The following is a 20,497-nucleotide window of genomic DNA, read 5'->3' on the forward strand; positions in this document are numbered from 1 at the left end:
TGTCTACCGTAGATTCTTAGCAGTTTATAAACAAATTCTGACGTCTCGTTTTTTAACTACAGTTACATTTGATGTTTCTCCACAAACAACGTGGATCAAAGCAAATGCTGGTACGTACGGTCTATACCGTGTGAACTACGAGAAATCAATGTGGAAGCAACTCACAGATTTAATGCTGATAAACCATACGGTTAGTAGTCTGCTTTTATCTCTGCTACTGTATTCATTTATTTTTTAAACGCCGTTTTGAAGAATTTTCGCATAAATGGCTCCGATGAGGTTTATAGAGGAAGAAAGCCAAAGCACAGGGAGTACACCATCAGCTTTCTCCAGGTAATCAACCCGACAGATCTCCAGACATAAAAGTGGCTAATGTCCCAGCCAGGGCAGGATTTGAACCAGCATTCTCAAGGCTCAGGGCCAGTAATTCTCCGGCGAAAGCTTTGTTTACGGAAGCCATATATTAGCGTAACGCCCGATTTCAATTATAGCTATGCTAATCTTCACAGTGGACTTTTCCGTAGACTTGTGTCTTTATTGCCAATTGCGCGCATGTCGCTCAGACTTAAAAGGTATGAGGACGACAAACATTCATATTCATTTGATTTGAGAATATTTTTTACGACGGAGACCAGCTTTATAGTGGGAGGAAACCGGGCGAAGCCTGGGAGAAACTTCCGGAGAGGAAGCGAACTCACATCGACCGCATTGGTGTGAGGCTACTGGTGTGAGTCTCTTGCGACGCGCTGACACGCTAATCACTTTCGCCACGGAGTCCCTCCGTATTCATTTGGGATGTGAGTCTATCTCTTCTTTCCTTCAGATCTTGTCTCCAAGCGACAGAGCCGGGTTGATAGACGATGCGTTTACGTTGTCTCGGTGAGTTTTCGGCTGACATTTTAGTATTGGTATCACATCTTATAAGTTTTTGTTGTCACTGTTTATCATATACCTATCCTTCTACTGCATCCGATACAACCCATGTGATACAAAGTTTTGTATCAGATGATGACGTCAGCACTCTTTTGGGGGCTACTTTGAACTCCTTAACCTTGCCCACGCACTCTAGCGGGAAAAACCTGAACTATATTTGAGATGTACAACGCTGACAAACATACAAGCAGTGTCATCGGCGATCCTGTGAATTCTTTTAAGGCTGACACTGCAATAAAAAGTTTTTTCAAGTTAGTTCACTTATGTTCCATTTTGATATTTGAGTTGTTTGTGTTGTTGTTGTAACATTTTGACGTTACCTCCACGGTAACGTCAACACTCTTCCTGGGGCGTAGAGTTACCGAATGAAAATTAGGTCGTATTGTTTAAAACTATGGTTATTCGCCAGGCATCATTAACTGGAAAATTATAAGTTCCAATCAGTTATAATATCTGCATTCACTTTCGGTTGAGCAATTTAATAATTATTCTGAACTTTGCGGGTGTGCGAGTCACGTGATCAGGCACTTCGGCGCCATACATGGTTGAATTTGTAAATTTGCCAAATTATTCTCGTTGAGTTCGATGAATAAAGAGGTATATGATAAACAGATCATCAAGACTGTGCGTGTTCCGAGAAGTTGTATCAACATCCCGTTATCTGAAGTCGGGCTGTTTTATCAGCCTCGCCTGGAAGGACAGCTCGACTTTAATAACTCGATGTTGATACTGCATCGGGCATCACGCACTGCCATGATAGTCTCTATGCATTGGTGTCGGTTCAGTTTAGTCCTACGTCACCAGTTTAGCATTATTATCCCACTCGTAAGTTCTACGCGCTCATTTTGGTATTGACATCACTTTTGGTGAATCCTCCGTTGCCGCTTTAGCATTGGTATCGTATCTCACGAGTTCATTATTACTTTAGCAATGATATAGGCCTAACATATGGTGAGATCATTGTTACTTTAGCATATATATCGCATCTACTGAGTTTTCCCTTGCCAGTTACAAACAAGTAGAAAAATAGTAAAATTAGCAAAAGTAGCATTTACCGGTACATTCCTCATTAACACATTAGTATTAACATGGCATGTGGTGAGCTTCCCGCCAATTGTTAGCATTGGTATTGCATCTGGTGAGTTCACTGTTGCCATCTAAACATTGGTGTTGAATTTGCTGAGGTCCCCATTTGGCTTTGATGTCACATCCAGTGACTTCTGTGTTGCAACAACAGCATTGGTGTTACGCCTGGTGATTTCTCTATATCTTCTTTAGTATACTGACATCACATCTAGTGAGTAAAAACCCGCAAACCATCTTACACAATATATAAAGTGCTGAGTTATGCCAATTTATTTGCTATATATTTAATTTACGCTGTTAGCTACTGTACAAAAAGGGGCCTCTGTTGCCGAGGTGGCTAGCATACGAGCGCGGCGCAGTACCCCTTGAGCCTCTCATCAAAATGCTGTCGCCTTGAGTTCAAGTCCAGCTCATGCTATCTTCCTCTCCTCTTCGTGGAAGGTCTGTCAGCAGCCTATGGACTGCTGTGGATTTCCCCTGGGCTCTGCCCGGTTTCCTCCCATAACGCTGGCCGCCGTCGTATAAGCAAAATATTCTTGAGTACGGCGTAAAACAAGAATCATATACATAAATATTGTAGATATAGATATAGTCAAATCCACTGGTCTTAACACTGACACCACTTTTTGTTTTTCCCTCAATATAAGCGTAAACCGAAACGTACTTTTTTTTTTTACCACCAATATGAACCGTTCTGTGCATGCGCACTGATGGACACAGCAAACGTATATCCGTACCAACTATCACACTGTCGTCGCTGCTCTGGTTTCCCTCATCATACCTTATTCTTATACATTGTACATTATTTCTCTGTTTTTTTTTTTTAGTGCTGGCCTTCTCAACCTCTCCGTAGCCTTGAACCTCAGCCCCTACTTGCTACGCGAGAGAGATTATACGCCCTGGATAAAGGCGATCGGTCATCTCAGCTACATAAGACATCGCCTGCAGGACAGACCAGCGCATGCTCACTTCAAGGTGAATGTACCAAAGGCAAATTCATGGTTTTCTAGGGCGCATTTCTTGGGTGTATTAGCAGTATTTAGGTGGTCCTGCACTCTGTGCTGGAACACCTCTTGAAATCATTCGAGTTTTTATCATTTCTCTTTGTTTTTTGTTGCTTTTTGAAAGCTTTAAGAGCTGGATAAAGTTTTTATTGGATCTTGTTGAGAATTGGTGATTTTAGACACAACGTTACGAGGCAGTTTTGGCTGTTTTTTGTTAACTTTGGTCACCTGACATGGCGGGCATCTAGTGACAACTTTTCTATTCAAGAACCAACGAATGGATTCTTTTGGAAGTTGATATACTTGTAGAGTGATCCCAGTTAGAACTTTGAAAAACCTTGAAAACTTTGGAAGCTCGACATTGGTCGATCTTATGACGTCATAAAAAGTGTCTTAAGTTTGGTCATGTTTTCATTTATTCTGGTTCATTTGGCAACGCTGCTTCCGAATGTGTTTTCGCATTTTGCCTATCTTCATAACTTTTTTGGGATATGGTCAAAAACTTTTTTCAGTCACGTAATTTCCATGGCCTGTTAGTCGAGAACTACGAAGGCCACGAATCTGAGACTTGTACCAGATAGTACACCAAGACATGTAATTTCAGGTACCTGTCAACGGATTTGAGCTACGATCTATAGTTTTCTCGCTGGAAGTATTTGTATAACATCTCTAGTTCAGAAATAGAAATGTAAGCCTGTGCATTTAACATAGACTTTGAAGGTGACTGTGTATTACTATACCTGTGCTGCGGGTAACATGCCCAATTGATCGGCCGTCTGCCACTCATTCCGAGAAATGAACAACTCTCCCTCCTCCCCATAGCTATGAACGGACAGTTTTCAATGTTTACAGGTAAAGCCAGCCCTGTTCGCAATGCATCATGGGTAATTCTCAACAATCCCGACGTCATTCCCCCATATTCCCGTGCAATCAGGAATATAAGTCCAAAGCCGTGGCCAAATATACGAAAAGTGTCTATCCACACCTGTACCCCGTGACGAGCCCGAAGCATTTTACTCTTATTAGGCCAAATTCAACCCTTAAAGAAATATCGGGGTTTCCAGCTTCTATTCAGGTCTAGACCTTACATGCCCGTAAGGAAGAGACTGGTCTTAGGAAGCCGGATACAAAAGTAACCACGAAAACTTACGTCATGGCTTTGGACTGAGGATCTTTTTTAAAGAAAACAACACACAACACCGCTTATTCCCTCTAACTATTTACACTAAAATTTCATATTTTTATAGTCTCCTAAGATTTCCTGTCACCTACATGCTACTCTGTCCTCGCACTCTCTCAAAACTGAACTGAGCCCTGGCAAACCAGATCGGATACTAGAATGGGGTGATTACACACCATGTGTCGACCAACCTGAAATGTACATTCTTGTGTTGAATTCTCCATTGTCTGTGAACTTCGGAAGTTGAATATAGCTACTCGTCGTTATGTGTGTTAGCATCTCTTCGTAAACAGATGTTTTCCAAAGCTTAATTTTTGCGATGATGACAAATTAGTTCAGTGCATTACTTTCATAGTGTTTTTTTTATTTGAAATTCAAATGGGCCTGGATGCTTGGCCACTGGTATCGCTGTAAGGAAAGTAAAAGCTTTAATTATATATTGTTATTTATTTATTTATTGTTGTTTAACGACAGACACAAAATTTTTTTTCTTATACGATGACGGTCTTTGTGGAAGAAACCGGAGACAAAGAGGTAAACCACCGAATTTTGGCAACTTGCTAAAGAATTTTCACACGTGAGAGGTACATGCTTGCACATCGTATTAGTGGAATACAACTGGTCTAACGAACGTTAGACTGCGGTAACTGTTAGATGTTGTCATCCGCTTATTATCACCAAGGTCCGTTCAACACTGGAATCTTGGAATTCCACCAAAATCACACATCCCAGGCCTGCATTGAACGTGCATCTTACATTAGTGGTAACTTAAGTCCAGATCAAAATCCAGCTGCTGTTGTATCAGAATAAGATATATTTAATTATATATTTGATTGGCATTTTACAAGTTGCTGAAAAATATTTCACTTCTACGACGATGACGTTCACATATGCGGTTGCTGTGAGTTCAAGTCCAGCTCATGCAGGCTTCCTCTCCGGCCGGACATGGGATGCTCTGCAGCAACCTGCGGATGGTGGTTGGTTTTTCTCCGAGCTTTGCTTGGTTTCCTCCGACCATAATGCTGGCCTCCGTGTTGCAAGTGAAATATTCTTGATTACGGCGTAAAAGACCAATGAAATAAATAAAAAATAAATAAATAAATAAATAAATATACGACGATGGCCAGCGCTATGGGGGGAGGAAACCTGGAAGACTTTGCCTTATTCAACAACACTAACAGTGTATACTTACAACCATCCAACGTACGACCAGAGAGGAAACCAGCATGAGCTGGACTTGAACTCACAGCTACCGTATTGGTGACAGGCCCCTGGTCTTTGTCCTGCGCTAGAACGGTAACGTTAGACCACGTAGGCCCCTGTTACACAGTCGGCCACAGATCTCTGTCCAGCTTCAGTTTTACAAATTTTTGAATGCGAGGAAGCCTTGTCGTTTAACTCAGCCTCATCGCGATATTATTGTGCTTGCCGATATGTTTAATATGTGATTTCCAGGAATGTCATTGAAAAATATGTCAGTTAAATCCTCAAAAATCGTCCACTGAAAACTCAGTTATGCTTTTGCTCTGTTAGCAGTTTTACAAGAACAGACAGTAGTTCATGCCCATGACGCCTGTGAGGATTTAGGTTAACGAAAAGCTAGGCCATATCATAAGTCATGTGCCAAATTGATTGACGAAATGCCAGTACAGTTTATAATTGTATAGTCATCAACAGACTGTGCATATTACTTTCACTTTCAGAAATACTACCTACATTTAGTGCGGCCTGTGCTAGGTAGTCTCAGCTGGAACAACACGATTTCTCATTTGGACAAGTAAGTGACCAAATTCCACCCCGACCATTCACCGCCATGGCCATCTTCGGTTGCCCTCGCTGGATCCTTCAGTTAAAGCTTTGCTTTAGCTGTAATTAACTTGTTGGGCTTAAAATCGGGTGGTCTCCGGTTCGAGTCCAAGCTCTAGCAAACAGCGGTTTTAAGGGAGAGGAGAACATAAAAATGATGCCAAAATCAGATGAAAGTATATGAAAAGTTAGTTGTAAATGTGGTCTTCAATATGTTGTATTTTGTTTTATACGCCCCACAATTAGACGGAAAGTATTATATTATAGAGATTTTGCCCGTTTGTGCGTCCTTATTCGTGTCCGAGCTATAACTCCAACAGTTTTCCACATAGAGTTTTAATTTTTGGTGGATACCTACACAGATGACGATGTGTTACGAGTCACATTTGTCCATTTCCTTTGTTGCCGTGGTTATCAGATCGCCAATTTCCCCATATATACTATATAAATAGATAAGATTTCGTGTCCGGGCTATAACTCCAAGTGTTTTCCGCGTAGAGTTTTCATTTTTGGCGGATTCATAAATACGCAAATGATGATGTGCCTCGACTCACATTTGTCCATTTCCGCAGTTGTCATGGTAACCAGGTTGCCATTTTCCGTACATATACTATGTAAATAGATATGATTTCGTGCCCGGGCTACAACTCCAACTGTTTTCCGCATAAAGTTTTCATGTGTTGTGGAAACATTTTGCCACTTCAGCGGTTGTCATGGTAACCACATGCTTATCATCAACACCCATGAAGATTCCCCTCAAGAGTTATACTCACCACAGTGCTGCTGGCATTCTTTATACATTTCAAAGAAATGCATTTGTTATGGCCTATTTTGTGTTCACCTGAACTCTTGTTCTTTACATAATTTTTGATCTTTTCTCCACCCTTATGTCTTTTGTTGTGTTATGTATTGTAAATTTATACGTGTCCAATTTGAACTGGATACGAAGTTGGAAATCTTTGCCCCTTTTCACTCATTGCATAGGCTTAAATGTGGCAACGCTTTGTTCGCTTTACTTGTTACTTTTGAACAAGGGAATATTTTCTTAAACCATTAAGCCTCCTTTGTTCAGTAATCTAAACTAGTATGATTTGTCTGAGTGTTTAAATTTATACTGACACAATGATTGTGTAAATATAGCATGCTCAAGAGGTAATGTGCCTTCACTATTATTTCGCTTATTATTTTTAAACAGGTTTCTACGCAACATTGTATTCAAAGAAGCTATTAACCTCGGTGACGAGAGTACAATCTTAGAGGCTAAGACAAGATTCGCCGCGTGGATGAGTGGAAATCAAAGGTAGGTAACTCAGACAATCAAATAAATAATTGCATTTAAGCGTTTAAAAATAAAATAGAATAAAATCCTAAATGAGGTAAATTTACAAGAGGCTGTATTTCACCGGTTACGCGTGACCATTTGTCAACTATCACACGGTTGTAGTTGTTCTGTTTTGTTTTTTTTTTCATTGCTTGCGGGACCTAGGTGACATCAGGAATTGTCAGCTAGAGGCAAGTGACGTTCACTGGTGGAGAGCCTTTTTTGCTTAAATGTACTAAAAAATTTTAATATAAAAACGAAAACTACGTTTCAGACCTTACAGATTGAATATAACACTTAGCGCGATGTTGGTTTGCTTGGATAGATTACCGCTTTTCAGAATACCCCGTAACTGTCTGTTGAGGAAGGGAAACCAAGAATTCATTCTATCGTTATCTCTCTACATTTCCTTCAGTTTAGACGCAGACCTGAAGGACATAGTGTACAAAGCTGGCATTCAATATGGAGGGGAGAGAGAATGGGAATTCTGCTGGAGGCGATATCTGGAAACGAACATTGCATCTGAACGGAAACTTTTGTTGATAGCTCTTAGGAAAACTCGAGATACACAGCTGCTAACACGGTAAGGTTGACGTTAACGCGCGCGACAATCACCAGTCATAAAACGAGGATCTACACTCATACTCCTCACAGCGCATGAATGCCACAACTACAAAATTTTACAGAAATCTTGAACAACGCCGAGGTCCTGGTGTCACGGCGATGAGGTAGGAAGTGATGTCAGAAAGCGCAACGAGTCTCAACCTTTGTTTGTAATAATACTTTATACACATGCATTCCCTTTATCTAGACGCAACCAGTCTCAACCTTTGTTTGTAATAATACTTTATACACATGCATTCCCTTTATCTAGAGAATGTAGAACATGATTCTAACCAAAACAATCTTATTGATAAATGCTGATTAAGTAGTTCTGTATGAGGACACAAGTCGCGGGGTTTAGCCAAAGAAGCAATATGGCTGAAATATTGCTGACGTGATTTTAAGCCATAATCATTACTTTCATAAAAAAGGTCATGGCAAAAATGTCCAGAGTAGCCGTTGATGCCACTGTCTGAAAATAATTGTTAGAAACTGTTAATTGATACTGAGTAATGAATAATACAGGGCAAGAATATCAGAGTCCCCACCAGTTATTTTAATGTCTATGCTATGTCTATAATGTCTATTACTCATATATATATATATATATATATATATATATATATATATATATATATATATATATATATATATATATATTATATATATATATATATATATATATATATATATATATATATATATATATATTTTAATGTCTATGCTATGTCTATAATGTCTATTACTCATATATATATATATATATATATATATATATATATATATATATATATATATATATATATATATATGAGTAATAGACATTATTATAGACATAGCATAGACATAAAAATAACTATATATATATATATATATGTGTGTGTGTGTGTGTGTGTGTGTGTGTGTGTGCGTGCTTGCGTGCGTGCGTGCGTGGGTGTTCGTGTGCATGTGCGTGTGTCTAGACTCACTCATCCAACTCTTCAACGTATTTGTTTTCTTCGGCTGCGGCAGCAAGTTTCTTGGGGACCTGACAAAGGGTGGTGGTTTAACCCGGGCTCTACGATCTCCTTCACCGTAAACTTGATTGCCGTCTTTTAAGAAAAAAATTCTTCAGTACAGTGTTAAATACCAATTAAATAAATAAATAAGTAAACAAACAAATAAGTCAATAAATAAATACCGTCTTATCCAGTGTAGCGTTATACCCTTATGCAATTGCTAGACCCAACCTATTGGAAATTAAGAGAAACATATGAATACTCAGAGAAATTCACTGATGTCAGTAAAGATTACCACATGACAAACGACAGAGCAAAAGAAATATATTACTTGAGTTTTATTTTCCTATACTGAGTATATACTTCATGCTCAATGACATGACAATGTTTCTCTAACTATACAGGCTTTTTGTGGGAAAAATAATCGTGTTTATTTGCTATTTATGATTTAGTGTAATACTTCCAATTCAAGTGACGCATGCCCAATACATGATTAGTTGATCGCATCTAACATGTTGTTACTGCTCTGCTTTAGCACTGTATGTTGTAGCCTTTCAACGTGTATTGTTTCTTTTGCTCATCATTATTTACCCGCAAACTTCATCCACATCCGTCCGTATTATCATGTTTTCGTGGGGCTCTGCCTGGTTTCCTCACACCATAATGCTGGCCACCGTCGTATAAGTGAAATATTCTTGAGTACGCGTAAAACACCAATCAAATAAATAAATAAATAAATGTTTTGTTCATTGTCACGTTTCTAACTGCAGTTTTCTCCACTACTCGTTGGACCCGGATAAGATCCGTGCTCAGGACAGCGTGAACAGCATAGGGGGCGTGGCGGAGAACCCGGCGGGCAGGCTACTGGCCTGGAGGTTCGTGCGGCAGAACTGGGCCCAGGTCCGTGACAGGTGCGTGTAAATGTCACGTAAGTCAGGTCTAGAAGTCGCTGCTACTGATTTGTCGTAGAGAATGACAGTCTCACTTAGGTCAGATCTATAAACAGATACGTTATCGTCTCTTAATATCTGTTAGAAATAAAACAGTCTCGTTTAGACCCTCTTCCTTCCAGAATAATTCATTGGTCATTGAAGATTGTATTGGGTTTTCTTTGTTTTTTTTTGACAAAAAATTTCACTGAACCGAATACCAACCAATCAATCATGCTTACTTGCGTATTCAGTTTTTTGTATTTATTTACCAAGAATAAGTTACTCTTTGCGGCGACTATGGCTTTAGGTCAATAGCTTCGTCAGGTAACTCGTTGCGGCGACTATTACTTTAGGTCAATGGCTTCATCAGGTACCTCGTTGCGGCGACTATGACTTTAGGTCAATAGCCTCGTCAGGTAACTCGTTGCGACGACTATCGTCTTAGGTCAATAGCTTCGTCAGGTAACTCGTTGCGGCGACTATTACTTTAGGTCAATAGCTGCAATAGGTACCTGGTTGCGACGACTATGGCTTTAGATCAATAGCTTCGTCAGGTAACTCGTTGCGGCGACTATGGCTTTAGATCAATAGCTTCGTCAGGTACCTCGTTGCGGCGACTATGGCTTTAGGTCAATAGCCTCGTCAGGTACCTGTCGATGGTCGATGGTCGGTGGTTTACTTACCACACTCTCTCCTTCACCCAGAAATCTGTCCTCTGTCACTAAGTGAAAATTTGATGCGTACGGTGTTTTATACCAAGTCAAATAAAAATGAACTGTACAGCCAAACAACAATCAGAGCTAGGTTTGAAACTGCAAACTCAGTGGTCAGAGGCAACGAAACCATCTTTTAATGAATCGTTTGGCTTAAATAACAGTCAAAACAATTTGTTTATCGAAGACTTATTTGTATATAAACCTCTTTGTACTTTTCACCTTGTACTTCAGGATAGGATACGGGGCGTTCTCAATCAGCAGGCTGATAAAGAAGACACTGTCCACATTCTCCACCCAGTTTGATTATGATGAGGTAAGTCAGACCGTTTGATTATTGTACGGCGGGTTCTGCAAAGTTAGGTATTTTTTTAAGTTTATTGGATCATATGCGAGGTGACTTTGTCTCGAGTGAGGTTAACTGTAAGGTCAGTGCAGGACAGTTTATTATCATAAGGTAAGGCCAGAGCTGTTTATGGAGAAATACGTCCCGGGCACCTTGATTATGTCAATGACGCTTTGATTATGGTGAAGTAAGCCGTGTGGGAGTTTGACTATGAAATAACTTCTGGAGAGCTTTACTATGATGAGGTAGATCCTGGGGAGTTTGATTATGATGATGTAAGTCCCAGGGAGTTTGATCATCATGAAATAACTTCCGCAGAGTTTTACTATAATGAGGTAAATCCTGGGGAGTTTGATTGTGATAACGTTAAGTCCTGGGAGAGTTTGATCAACATGAAATAACTTCCGGAGAGCCTTACTATGATGAAGTAGATCCTGGGGAGTTTGATTATGATGATGTAAGTCCCAGGGAGTTTGATCATCATGAAATAACTTCCGCAGAGCTTTACTATAATGAGGTAAATCCTGGGGAGTTTGATTGTGATAACGTTAAGTCCTGGGAGAGTTTGATCAACATGAAAAAAACCCTCGGAGAGCCTTACTATGATGAGGTAGATCCTGGGGAGTTTGATTATGATGATGTAAGTCCCAGGGAGTTTGGTCATCATGAAATAACTTCCGGAGAGCTTTACTATGATGAGGTAGATCTTGGGGAGTTTGATTATGATGTAAGTCCCAGAGAGTTTGATGATCATGAAATAACTTCCGGAAAGCTTTACTATAATGAGGTAGATCCTCGGGAGTTTGATTATGATGATGTAAGTCCCAGGGAGTTTGATTATCATGAAATAACTTCCGGAGAGCTTTACTATAATGAGGTAGATCCTGGGGAGTTTGATTATGATGACGTTAAATCCTGGGAGAGTTTGATCAACGTGAAAGAACTTCCGGAGAGCTTTACTATAATGAGGTAGATCCTGGGGAGTTTGATTATGATGATGTAAGTCCCAGGGAGTTTGATCATCATGAAATAACTTCTGCAGAGCTTTGCTATGATGAGGTAGATCCTGGGGAGTTTGATTATGATGATGTAAGTCCCAGGGAGTTTGATCATCATGAAATAACTTCCGGAGAGCTTTGTTATAATGAGGTAGATCCTGTGGAGTTTGATTATAATGATGTAAGTCCCAGAGAGTTTGATCATCATGAAATAACTTCCAGAGAGCTTTACGATGATGAAGTAGATCCTGGGGAGTTTGATTATGATGATGTAATTCCCAGGGAGTTTGATCATCATGAAATAACTTCCGCAGAGCTTTACTATAATGAGGTAGATTCTAGGGAGTTTGATCATGATGTCGTAAGTCCCTGAGAGGTTGAATTATAATGAAGTGCATGACTTAAGTCATGGTTTTAGGAGGCGTGTAAATCGCTGCGACTTATACATTACATGAACAGTTAGAATAAAACCCTGACTGAGGTAAATTGGCAAGAAGCTGTATTTCACCGGTTGTATGTGACCATTTGCCAACTATCAAACTGTAGTCGGTGCTCTGGTCTTACGTTCTGTGTTGTACGTCTTTAATTATAATGTAAGTCCCTGACAGTTTGACTAGGATAAAATACGTCCCTGGCAGTTTGATTGCAGGAGAGAGTACCAAACATTAATAATCACAACATCATATATCGTGTTTTCTATTCCTAGGTAGAGGCATTTTTCGCTGACCGTGATGTGGGGTCAGGTACGAGAGCCGTCAAACAGGCGCTGGAGAGGATCAAGATGAACATGGAGTGGCTGGAGTCTCACGAGAAAACTGTCTCAGAGTGGCTTCATAAGAATAGCAGTCAACCGTAGATACAAGAGTCTTTATCTTCAAGAACACAACAAATATAGAGCCAACTGCTTCATCTATAAAACAGTCTACGGAATATAGAGTCAACTGCTTCATCTGTAAAACAGTCAACAGAATATATAGCCAATTGCTTCATCTACATAACAATCAACAGAATCTAGAAACGGCAGCTTCATCAGCTAAACAGTCGAATATAGACCCAACTGCTTCATCTGTAAAACAGTCTACGGAATATACAGCCAACTGCTTCATCTGTAAAACAGTCTACGGAATATGGAGCCAACTGCTTCAACTGTAAAACAGTCAACAGAATCTAGAGCTAACTGCTTCATCTGTAAAACAGTCAACAGAATATAGAGCCATTTGCTCCATCTACATAACAATCAACAGAATCTAGAGACGACAGCTTCATCAGATAAACAGGAGTGAGTGAGTGAGTGAAAGTTTTAACGTCGCTTTCAACAATATTTCAGTTTTATCGCGACAATAAAACCTCAAATAGTCGATCTACTACGGATAATTCATTTACTATTCAGTCAAAAAGGGCACCAGAAGTCACATAACAAACACAGACGGTAGTTTAAAATTACAGCTTTCCTGCCATACCAATGGCAGAGAGAAAGTCAAAAATAGTATCACTTTCTACAGTATTGAAAAGTTCTGAAAGAGAGCTCACGTGATAAAAGGAATCTCGTACAGGAGCAAAGTCGCCACAGTCAAGCAATATGTGCTTGACTGTGAACCGTTGATCACAAGCAAAGCAATGAGGAGCATCTTCTCCTTTTAACAAATACCCATGCGTAGCACGTGTGTGACCGATACGACACCTCCTCAAAATGCAAGCGGAGACGATGCCGTGAAAGGGAAGGCGCTGGACCAACAAACTGACGAATATCATGCAGTTTGTTGGTTGTCTGGCCATCCCATTGAGCCTGAAACAAGCGCTTGATATAGGAGCAAATATGTGAACGCATGTCCGAATATGGAACGTCAGTTTGGGTAGTAACGGAATGCAAAGCCGCCTTCGCGGCTTCATCTGCAGCAGTATTCCCAGGGATACCCATATGCCCGGGCACCCAACAAAAGACAATGATAAAATCTTCATTAAGTCGTTTAAACATCTCCCTGATAGACAGAATGTCTGGATGTACAGGCGAACTAGCCCGAATTGCCTGGAGGCAGGAAAGGGAGTCAGAGCAGATGAGAAATCTGCTACCTCCTAGCTCTGGAATGGACCGAAGTGCGCACAAAATTGCCTTGGCTTCCGCAGTAAATACAGAACAGGAATTTGGAAACCGAGTTGAAACGGTTCTGGGTCCAAGGACAGCGGCAGAGGCCACGCCATCATCATTCTTGGAACCGTCAGTGAATATGCGGTGATACTTTGAACACATATTACTAAACTCCTGCTGGTATACTAAAGGGTTGGTGGAACATTTCTTCAGGGAGGAGAGCGAGGTATCAACCTGAGGCTCAGGACATAACCACGGTGGATCTTCCTGGATGCGTATGGGGGTGATAGTATCCAGTCCAAGTCCAGCTGCTTGCACATGTTCCTGGATGCGGACACCATCAGATAAACAGTCGAATATAGAGCCAACTGCTTCATCTGTAAAACAGTCTACGGAATATGGAGCCAACTGCTTCATCTGTAAAACAGTCTACGGAATATGGAGCCAACTGCTTCATCTGTAAAACAGTCAACAGAATATAGAGCCATTTGCTTCATCTACATAACAATCAACAGAATCTAGGAATGACAGCTTCATCAGCTAAACAGTCGAATATAGAGCCAACTGCTTCATCTGTAAAACAGTCAACATAATCTAGAACCAACTGCTTCATCTGTAAAACAGTCGAATGAAGAACCAACTGCTTCATCTGCAATCAATCAACAGAATATAAAGTTTGCACCTTCATCAGTAAAACAGTAGAATCTAGAACCAACTACTTCATATACAAAACAGTCAACAGAACCTAGAACTAATAGCTTCATTTGCGAAGTATTCGAATCTAGAACCAACAGTTCTATCAGCTAAACAAACAACAGAATCTAGAACCAACAGTTCCATCATTACAACAGTTATCAATGGACTGCAAAATCGTCAGCACAATAGTTACCTGCAGAATCCAGAATCGCGTTTTCTTAGCCACAATAGCTACATAATGTAGAATCTATAGTTTCCTTATTACAAATGTTATACAATGTTACAATCAACTTCATCAGCAAAATAGAGAACTATAGAATCTAGGCTATATTACTTCATCATCCTATAAACGTGCCTTACCTAACGGCTTCGTGAACAAATTAGTGAACAACAGAATTGCTTCATCCCGCCGTAATATAACTTAATAATAGGTCTTGCATGTGGCGTTAAACATATCAAATAAATAGATAAGTATTATGTAATGTAAGGGTTAGATTACCATACTGGTCAAAGAACGAAATATCGGAAGTTCAGAAATTTTATGAGCAGTGAGATTAAACCCATGGCAAGGGTGAAGATGTCAAGTTATCTTACATCAGCCGTTATGTGATCTTACATGTGACCCTAAATCAGGGCTAATGAGATCGCACATTAGCTATTATGTGTCCTTACACAAGTGCTAATAAGGATCGCATATCAGCGGTTATGTGATCTTACATCAGCGGTTATGTGATCTTACATCAGTGGTTCTGTGATCTCACATCAGGGGTTATGTGATCTTAGATCAGCGGTATTGTGATCGCACATCAATGGTTATGTGACAGCACATCAGCCCTTAGTCACTGAACAACAGGGCTTATGTGACCCTACATCAGGCATTAGCCGTTATTTGCACATAGGCAGTTACGTGGCGGTTAACTGAGGTTATGTGACTGTTCATCAGCGGTTATTTTCAGAGAAAGTATTTTATGTTTGACAGGCTGAAATACAAAAATGTACTGACTTCTATAGTTAGTCAGTGTTCCACTGATAATTTAACTCGACTGGCGTGAGGCTGCTGAGTCCTTCTATAGCCCGTCGCACGATGTAGTTACAACTGAATTTTCTGTATCGCTTGGCGCTGATAGAAGCAAGGCGCACTACATTATAGTCGTGATGTCGATCTGGATTCGGATCCAAAAATTCATTTGAAATTGAAATAAAAATTTATTCATATTGAAATAAAAATGTATTTAAAATTTAAGTACAAGTTTATTTTAAAAATTTACGCACACGCTTATTTTTAAAATTTAAGTAAAAGTTTGTTTAAAACTTATATAAAATTTATAAGTTTGTAAAGATAAAGTTTAAAAATAAAAAAACGACTCTTCGCCATTTGCAGATGTGGAAAAGACATCTACCAAATGTAATGAAAATGTGTGCACAGCCTGGGGTTGGCACAAGCACCAATCTACAACGTTTGAAACTTGTCGACCTTGACACGAGTACCAATCAATTAAATTTTGGTGGCAGGGATCAGGATAAACACTGGATCCAGGGATATTTAACAAATTTGTCGATATTACCATAATTCCTTTAGCTTGTAATAGTGCCTAGCAGAATATTATTTCTGTGTTGGAACGCATCAAGAGGGCGACGGCGGGAGCGCTGTACTGCGAGAATTGGTACCTGCGGCTGTGAGTTTTGCGTTCATGGTGTGGTTTCTAGTATATTTATTTGATATCTATATTGATTAACCCAATATTCATATTTTTTCCTCTTATAAGGTTGCTCTTAGTTCTAAAGGTTCTATCGGTTCCATGGCAGGCGGACTGACCGGTGAAAACGAACAATCTTTGGCAAATTACTGGTAAACTTTCCCGTGTGAAACATATGCGTTATTGGTGGAAAGCAATTGGTCTTCTGCGAACTTAAAACACTATGCCAGGGAGCGCTGTCAACCACTTACTGCCACCGTAACCCCCTACAAACATCTAATGACGCCTCGTCCTCGTCCCGAAAAATTGCGAAGTGCGACGTAAAACCTCAATCAAGGAAATAGGACGTGTTAGCTCATTGTCAGTATAATGAGCCAGGTGTCATGGTGGTTGTCTTTGGCATGGTACTTCAGTGGCGGCAGCACTTTGGCGGCATGGACTCACCCTGCCACAAGAAGACATGCTTGCGCAAACATCTAATGACTCAATCAAATGACCGAAAAATTACGAACTACGACGTAAAACCTTAGGAATACAGCCGTACATAGTGAATAGTGTGACCGTAGAAGGTTAAAATGCTTAAACGTAGGAAACGGCGAAGTTGTTTATACCCTCTCAGACCCGGAGCTGTCATGCGCAGTCTGTCATGCGCAGTCGAAAGCGCTGTTTGCGTTGTTATGTTGTGTGACGTATAGATAAGCACACCATTTTGATCATAAACAACACTTAAATCGGTCATAGGCTCATCGTCGACGGCTTACTGTCAACAAAGCGACCCCGAGCTCTGAGACCTGGGGTAATATACAGATTCCTTCATCAACCTGCACGTAGTGAATAGCCAATGAGAAAAAAGAAGAAAACTTTGTCAAACAATAAGCCCGTACACACATATATACATTCATAGATTCATATATACACACATACATACATACATACATACATTCATACATACACACATATGTTGTAATTCGTTGTTTAAGTAAAAACATTTTTGTTCTCCAGATTTGTCCCAATGAACCCTGAACCTCATTATAATGGATACCTCTCTTTGACAGCAGAAGTATAACTCTACTTATAAGGAATGATTTACATTCCCATGCCAACATCAGCAAAGGTAGCGCTACCGTTAGTTCAGATGCTTCACCCGGTTATCACAAAGGGTCCAGTCTAAATTACCCCCATTACGGCGTACTGAGGCCGAGACTTGCTTATTTCTTTAGTATTTTAAGCCGTACTTAAGAATATTTTATTTATACGACGCCGGCCAGCATTATGGTAGGAGGAAACCAAACACAGCCCGGGATGATACTCGCGACCATCTGCAAGTTGATAACAGACCTTCTCACGTACGACCGGAGAGGAAGGCAGCAGGATCTGGACTTGAACTCACAACGACCGCATTGATGAGAGGCTCTGGATCATTGTGCCGCACAGGCATTCTAGCTGCTGTATTAAAAAGCCGACAATAAATCTATCTTTCGCAGTCATACCAGGTATTTGTACATGAACGGTATAAGGAACCACTCTAGATCTGTCTGTATCTTCGGAATGCATGCACGTATAAATTAAGAAACTAACCAAACAGAAAACATTTCCCACCTTGCGAAAGCGAGTCACACCCTCCAAGCATAGGTCTCCAAGCATAATACTATTGCTATTTTTTTCTGACAGGAGTATTCGCTCGTCCTTAGCAGAGCACAGCTTTGCACAGGGACCTTAATACTCCTAACAGTACAGGCGTCGCCGTTCGCCTTACATCACTGCCACCACTAGCAAAATTTGTACACAAATATTGAACAACGTCAAGGTCACTAAAGTCATGGTGACGAGGCACACAAAAACAGTCTTTCTGTTTGTACTTGATACTCATCCATACTCTCCATCGAAAGTGTGTACAACATGATTCTAACCAACACATACAACGATTTTACAGCTGAATGGTTATTTCATAGTTCCGTGCCAGGACATCATTGGTGAGGCTAAGCCTGAACAAGACTACGTGCATTGCACGTGCTACAAAGGTCAAGCTTTTCTTGTCGCGGCACTCATTTAAATCGAGTGTACAGAGCGACACATGCGCTGTGAGGAGTTCGCTGGGGCCTCTGTTTTTTAGAATACCCCACTCGATGAAAAGGTGGCTGTAGAACAAGGGGGTTAAGATGATTGGTGTGGACCCAATATATAACTATCGGATCAGGGCAGGTAAGAAGGGTCCAGATGCAAAATTGGAGAAAGTCTCCACGTCACGCATTGTGTACATATCACCGCATGCACGCGGTAGACTTTGATCACCCCTGAAGTGCTTGACGACATCTGAAGTGTAGGAGTCTAAAGATGTAGTCCATTCGTGTCAGACTTTAGCATTGGTGTTGGACTTTAGCAGTGGTCTCGGACGTTAGTCTAAATATACCTAAACTTGCTTTCTTAAGTTTATATATATATATATATATATATATATATATATATATATATATATATATATATATATATATACACCACACATTTCTTCACACCTTCACAGTGCTCATTTTTTCAGACATTCAGATTCCAATTTGTGTCACTTATTCTCGGCAACAAAAAAAAACACAATTTCTCATCAATGTCGATCTTCAAAGAAATCGCTGGGGCTCCCAAGCTGTCGTTTTTCATCTGGGCTATTCTCCTCGCAGGCCTGACCCTGAATCTGACTTCCTTAGTAAGCGTAAGCTGGATGGACGTAATGATGACTATGGAGGGTTTCAACATGACCATGGTTATGGGTCTATGGCGCGTGTGCTTTACACCCTCTATTAATGATGTAGACATTAACACATGTGTAGGCATTCCAAGCGGCGCAGGTAAGACACTAATCCCTTAACCTTTTTTTATTATTGTTTTATCATTGACTGGCGCCGTACTGAAGATTTTTTCCCCTTGAATAAGTCGTCGGTTAGATTTATGGGTGGAGAATGGGGGTGAGACCGGAATCAACCATTGTCAAAGCAGGGAGAGTAAACGCAGAGCAGCGAAAACAGTCTGACAGTTGATAAATGATCACTTGTAGCCAGTGGAGTACGGCCTCTTGTCACTTTACCTCAGCCAGATTTTTTTTCTGACTGTTCAGGTAAATGCTTAGAATACACGCTCCTAATCCTTGGCTTAAGTGGAACAACCTTAGTTGTTGGCATCTATATGTTACCTGAGTGTGGGAATCTATGTGTTACCTGAGTGTGTGAATCTACGTCTTACCAGGGTGTGGGAACATACGTCTTACCTGAGTGTGTGTGAATCTATGTGTACCTGAGTGTGTGAATCTATGTGTGACCTGAGTGTGGGAATCTGTGTGTTACCTGGGTGTTTTGAATCTGTGTGTTACCTGAGTGTGGGAATCTACCTGTTACCTGAGTGTGTGGGAATCTATGTCTTACTTGAGCAAAAACAATCTGTCAGTTGGTAAATGATCACTTGTAGCCCTTGGAGTACCGCCTCTTGTCACTTTACCTCAGCTAGGTTTTTATTCTGACTGATCAGGTATACGCTTAAAATTACACGCTCCTAACACCAGGGCTTAAGTAGAACAACCTTAGTTGTTTCCATTTATGCGTTACCTGAGTGTGAAAATCTACGTGTTACCAGTGTGTGGGAACGTAAATGTTGCCTGAGTGTGGGAATTTACGTGTTTCCTGAGTGTGTGGACCTATGTGTTACCTGGGTGTTGAAAAATACGTGTTACCTGAGTGTGTGAGAATCTACGTGTAACGTGAGTGTGTGTGTCTACGCATTATCTGAGTTTGGGAATCTATGTGTTACCTGAGTGTGGGAATCTATGTGTTACCTGAGTGTGGGAATCTACCTGTTACCTGAGTGTGTGAGAATCTATGTGTTACTTCAGCCAGGTTTTATTCTGACTGTTCAAGTAAATGATTAAAATGAATCTGTGTGTTTCTTGAGTGTGTGAATCTGTGTGTTACCTGAGTGTGTGAATCTACGTGTTACCTGAGTGTGTGAATCTAGGTGTTATCTCAGTATGTGAGAACCTATTTGCTATCTGAGTGTGTGAATCTGCGTGTTACCTAAATGTGAATCTATATGTTACCTGAGTGTGTGAACGTACGTGTT

The 20,497-nt window shown here is 40.4% G+C and overlaps 1 protein-coding gene across 1 annotated transcript in view; it reads left to right on the plus strand.

Moving 5' to 3' along the window:
- The window catches only part of LOC135463041 (glutamyl aminopeptidase-like), a 35,150-nt gene extending 21,096 nt beyond the window's left edge, over positions 1-14,054 (plus strand). The window contains 9 exon segments of the mRNA XM_064740361.1: positions 63-190; positions 824-879; positions 2,847-2,994; positions 5,907-5,980; positions 7,205-7,309; positions 7,746-7,913; positions 9,702-9,842; positions 10,811-10,892; positions 12,627-14,054. Coding sequence (XP_064596431.1) covers positions 63-190; positions 824-879; positions 2,847-2,994; positions 5,907-5,980; positions 7,205-7,309; positions 7,746-7,913; positions 9,702-9,842; positions 10,811-10,892; positions 12,627-12,776 — 1,052 coding nt within the window. The 3' untranslated portion in view covers positions 12,777-14,054.
- Positions 14,055-20,497: the final 6,443 nt, after the last annotated feature.

Source organism: Liolophura sinensis, chromosome 2 (assembly GCF_032854445.1).
Source record: "Liolophura sinensis isolate JHLJ2023 chromosome 2, CUHK_Ljap_v2, whole genome shotgun sequence".
Classification (NCBI taxonomy): Eukaryota; Metazoa; Mollusca; class Polyplacophora; order Chitonida; family Chitonidae; genus Liolophura; species Liolophura sinensis.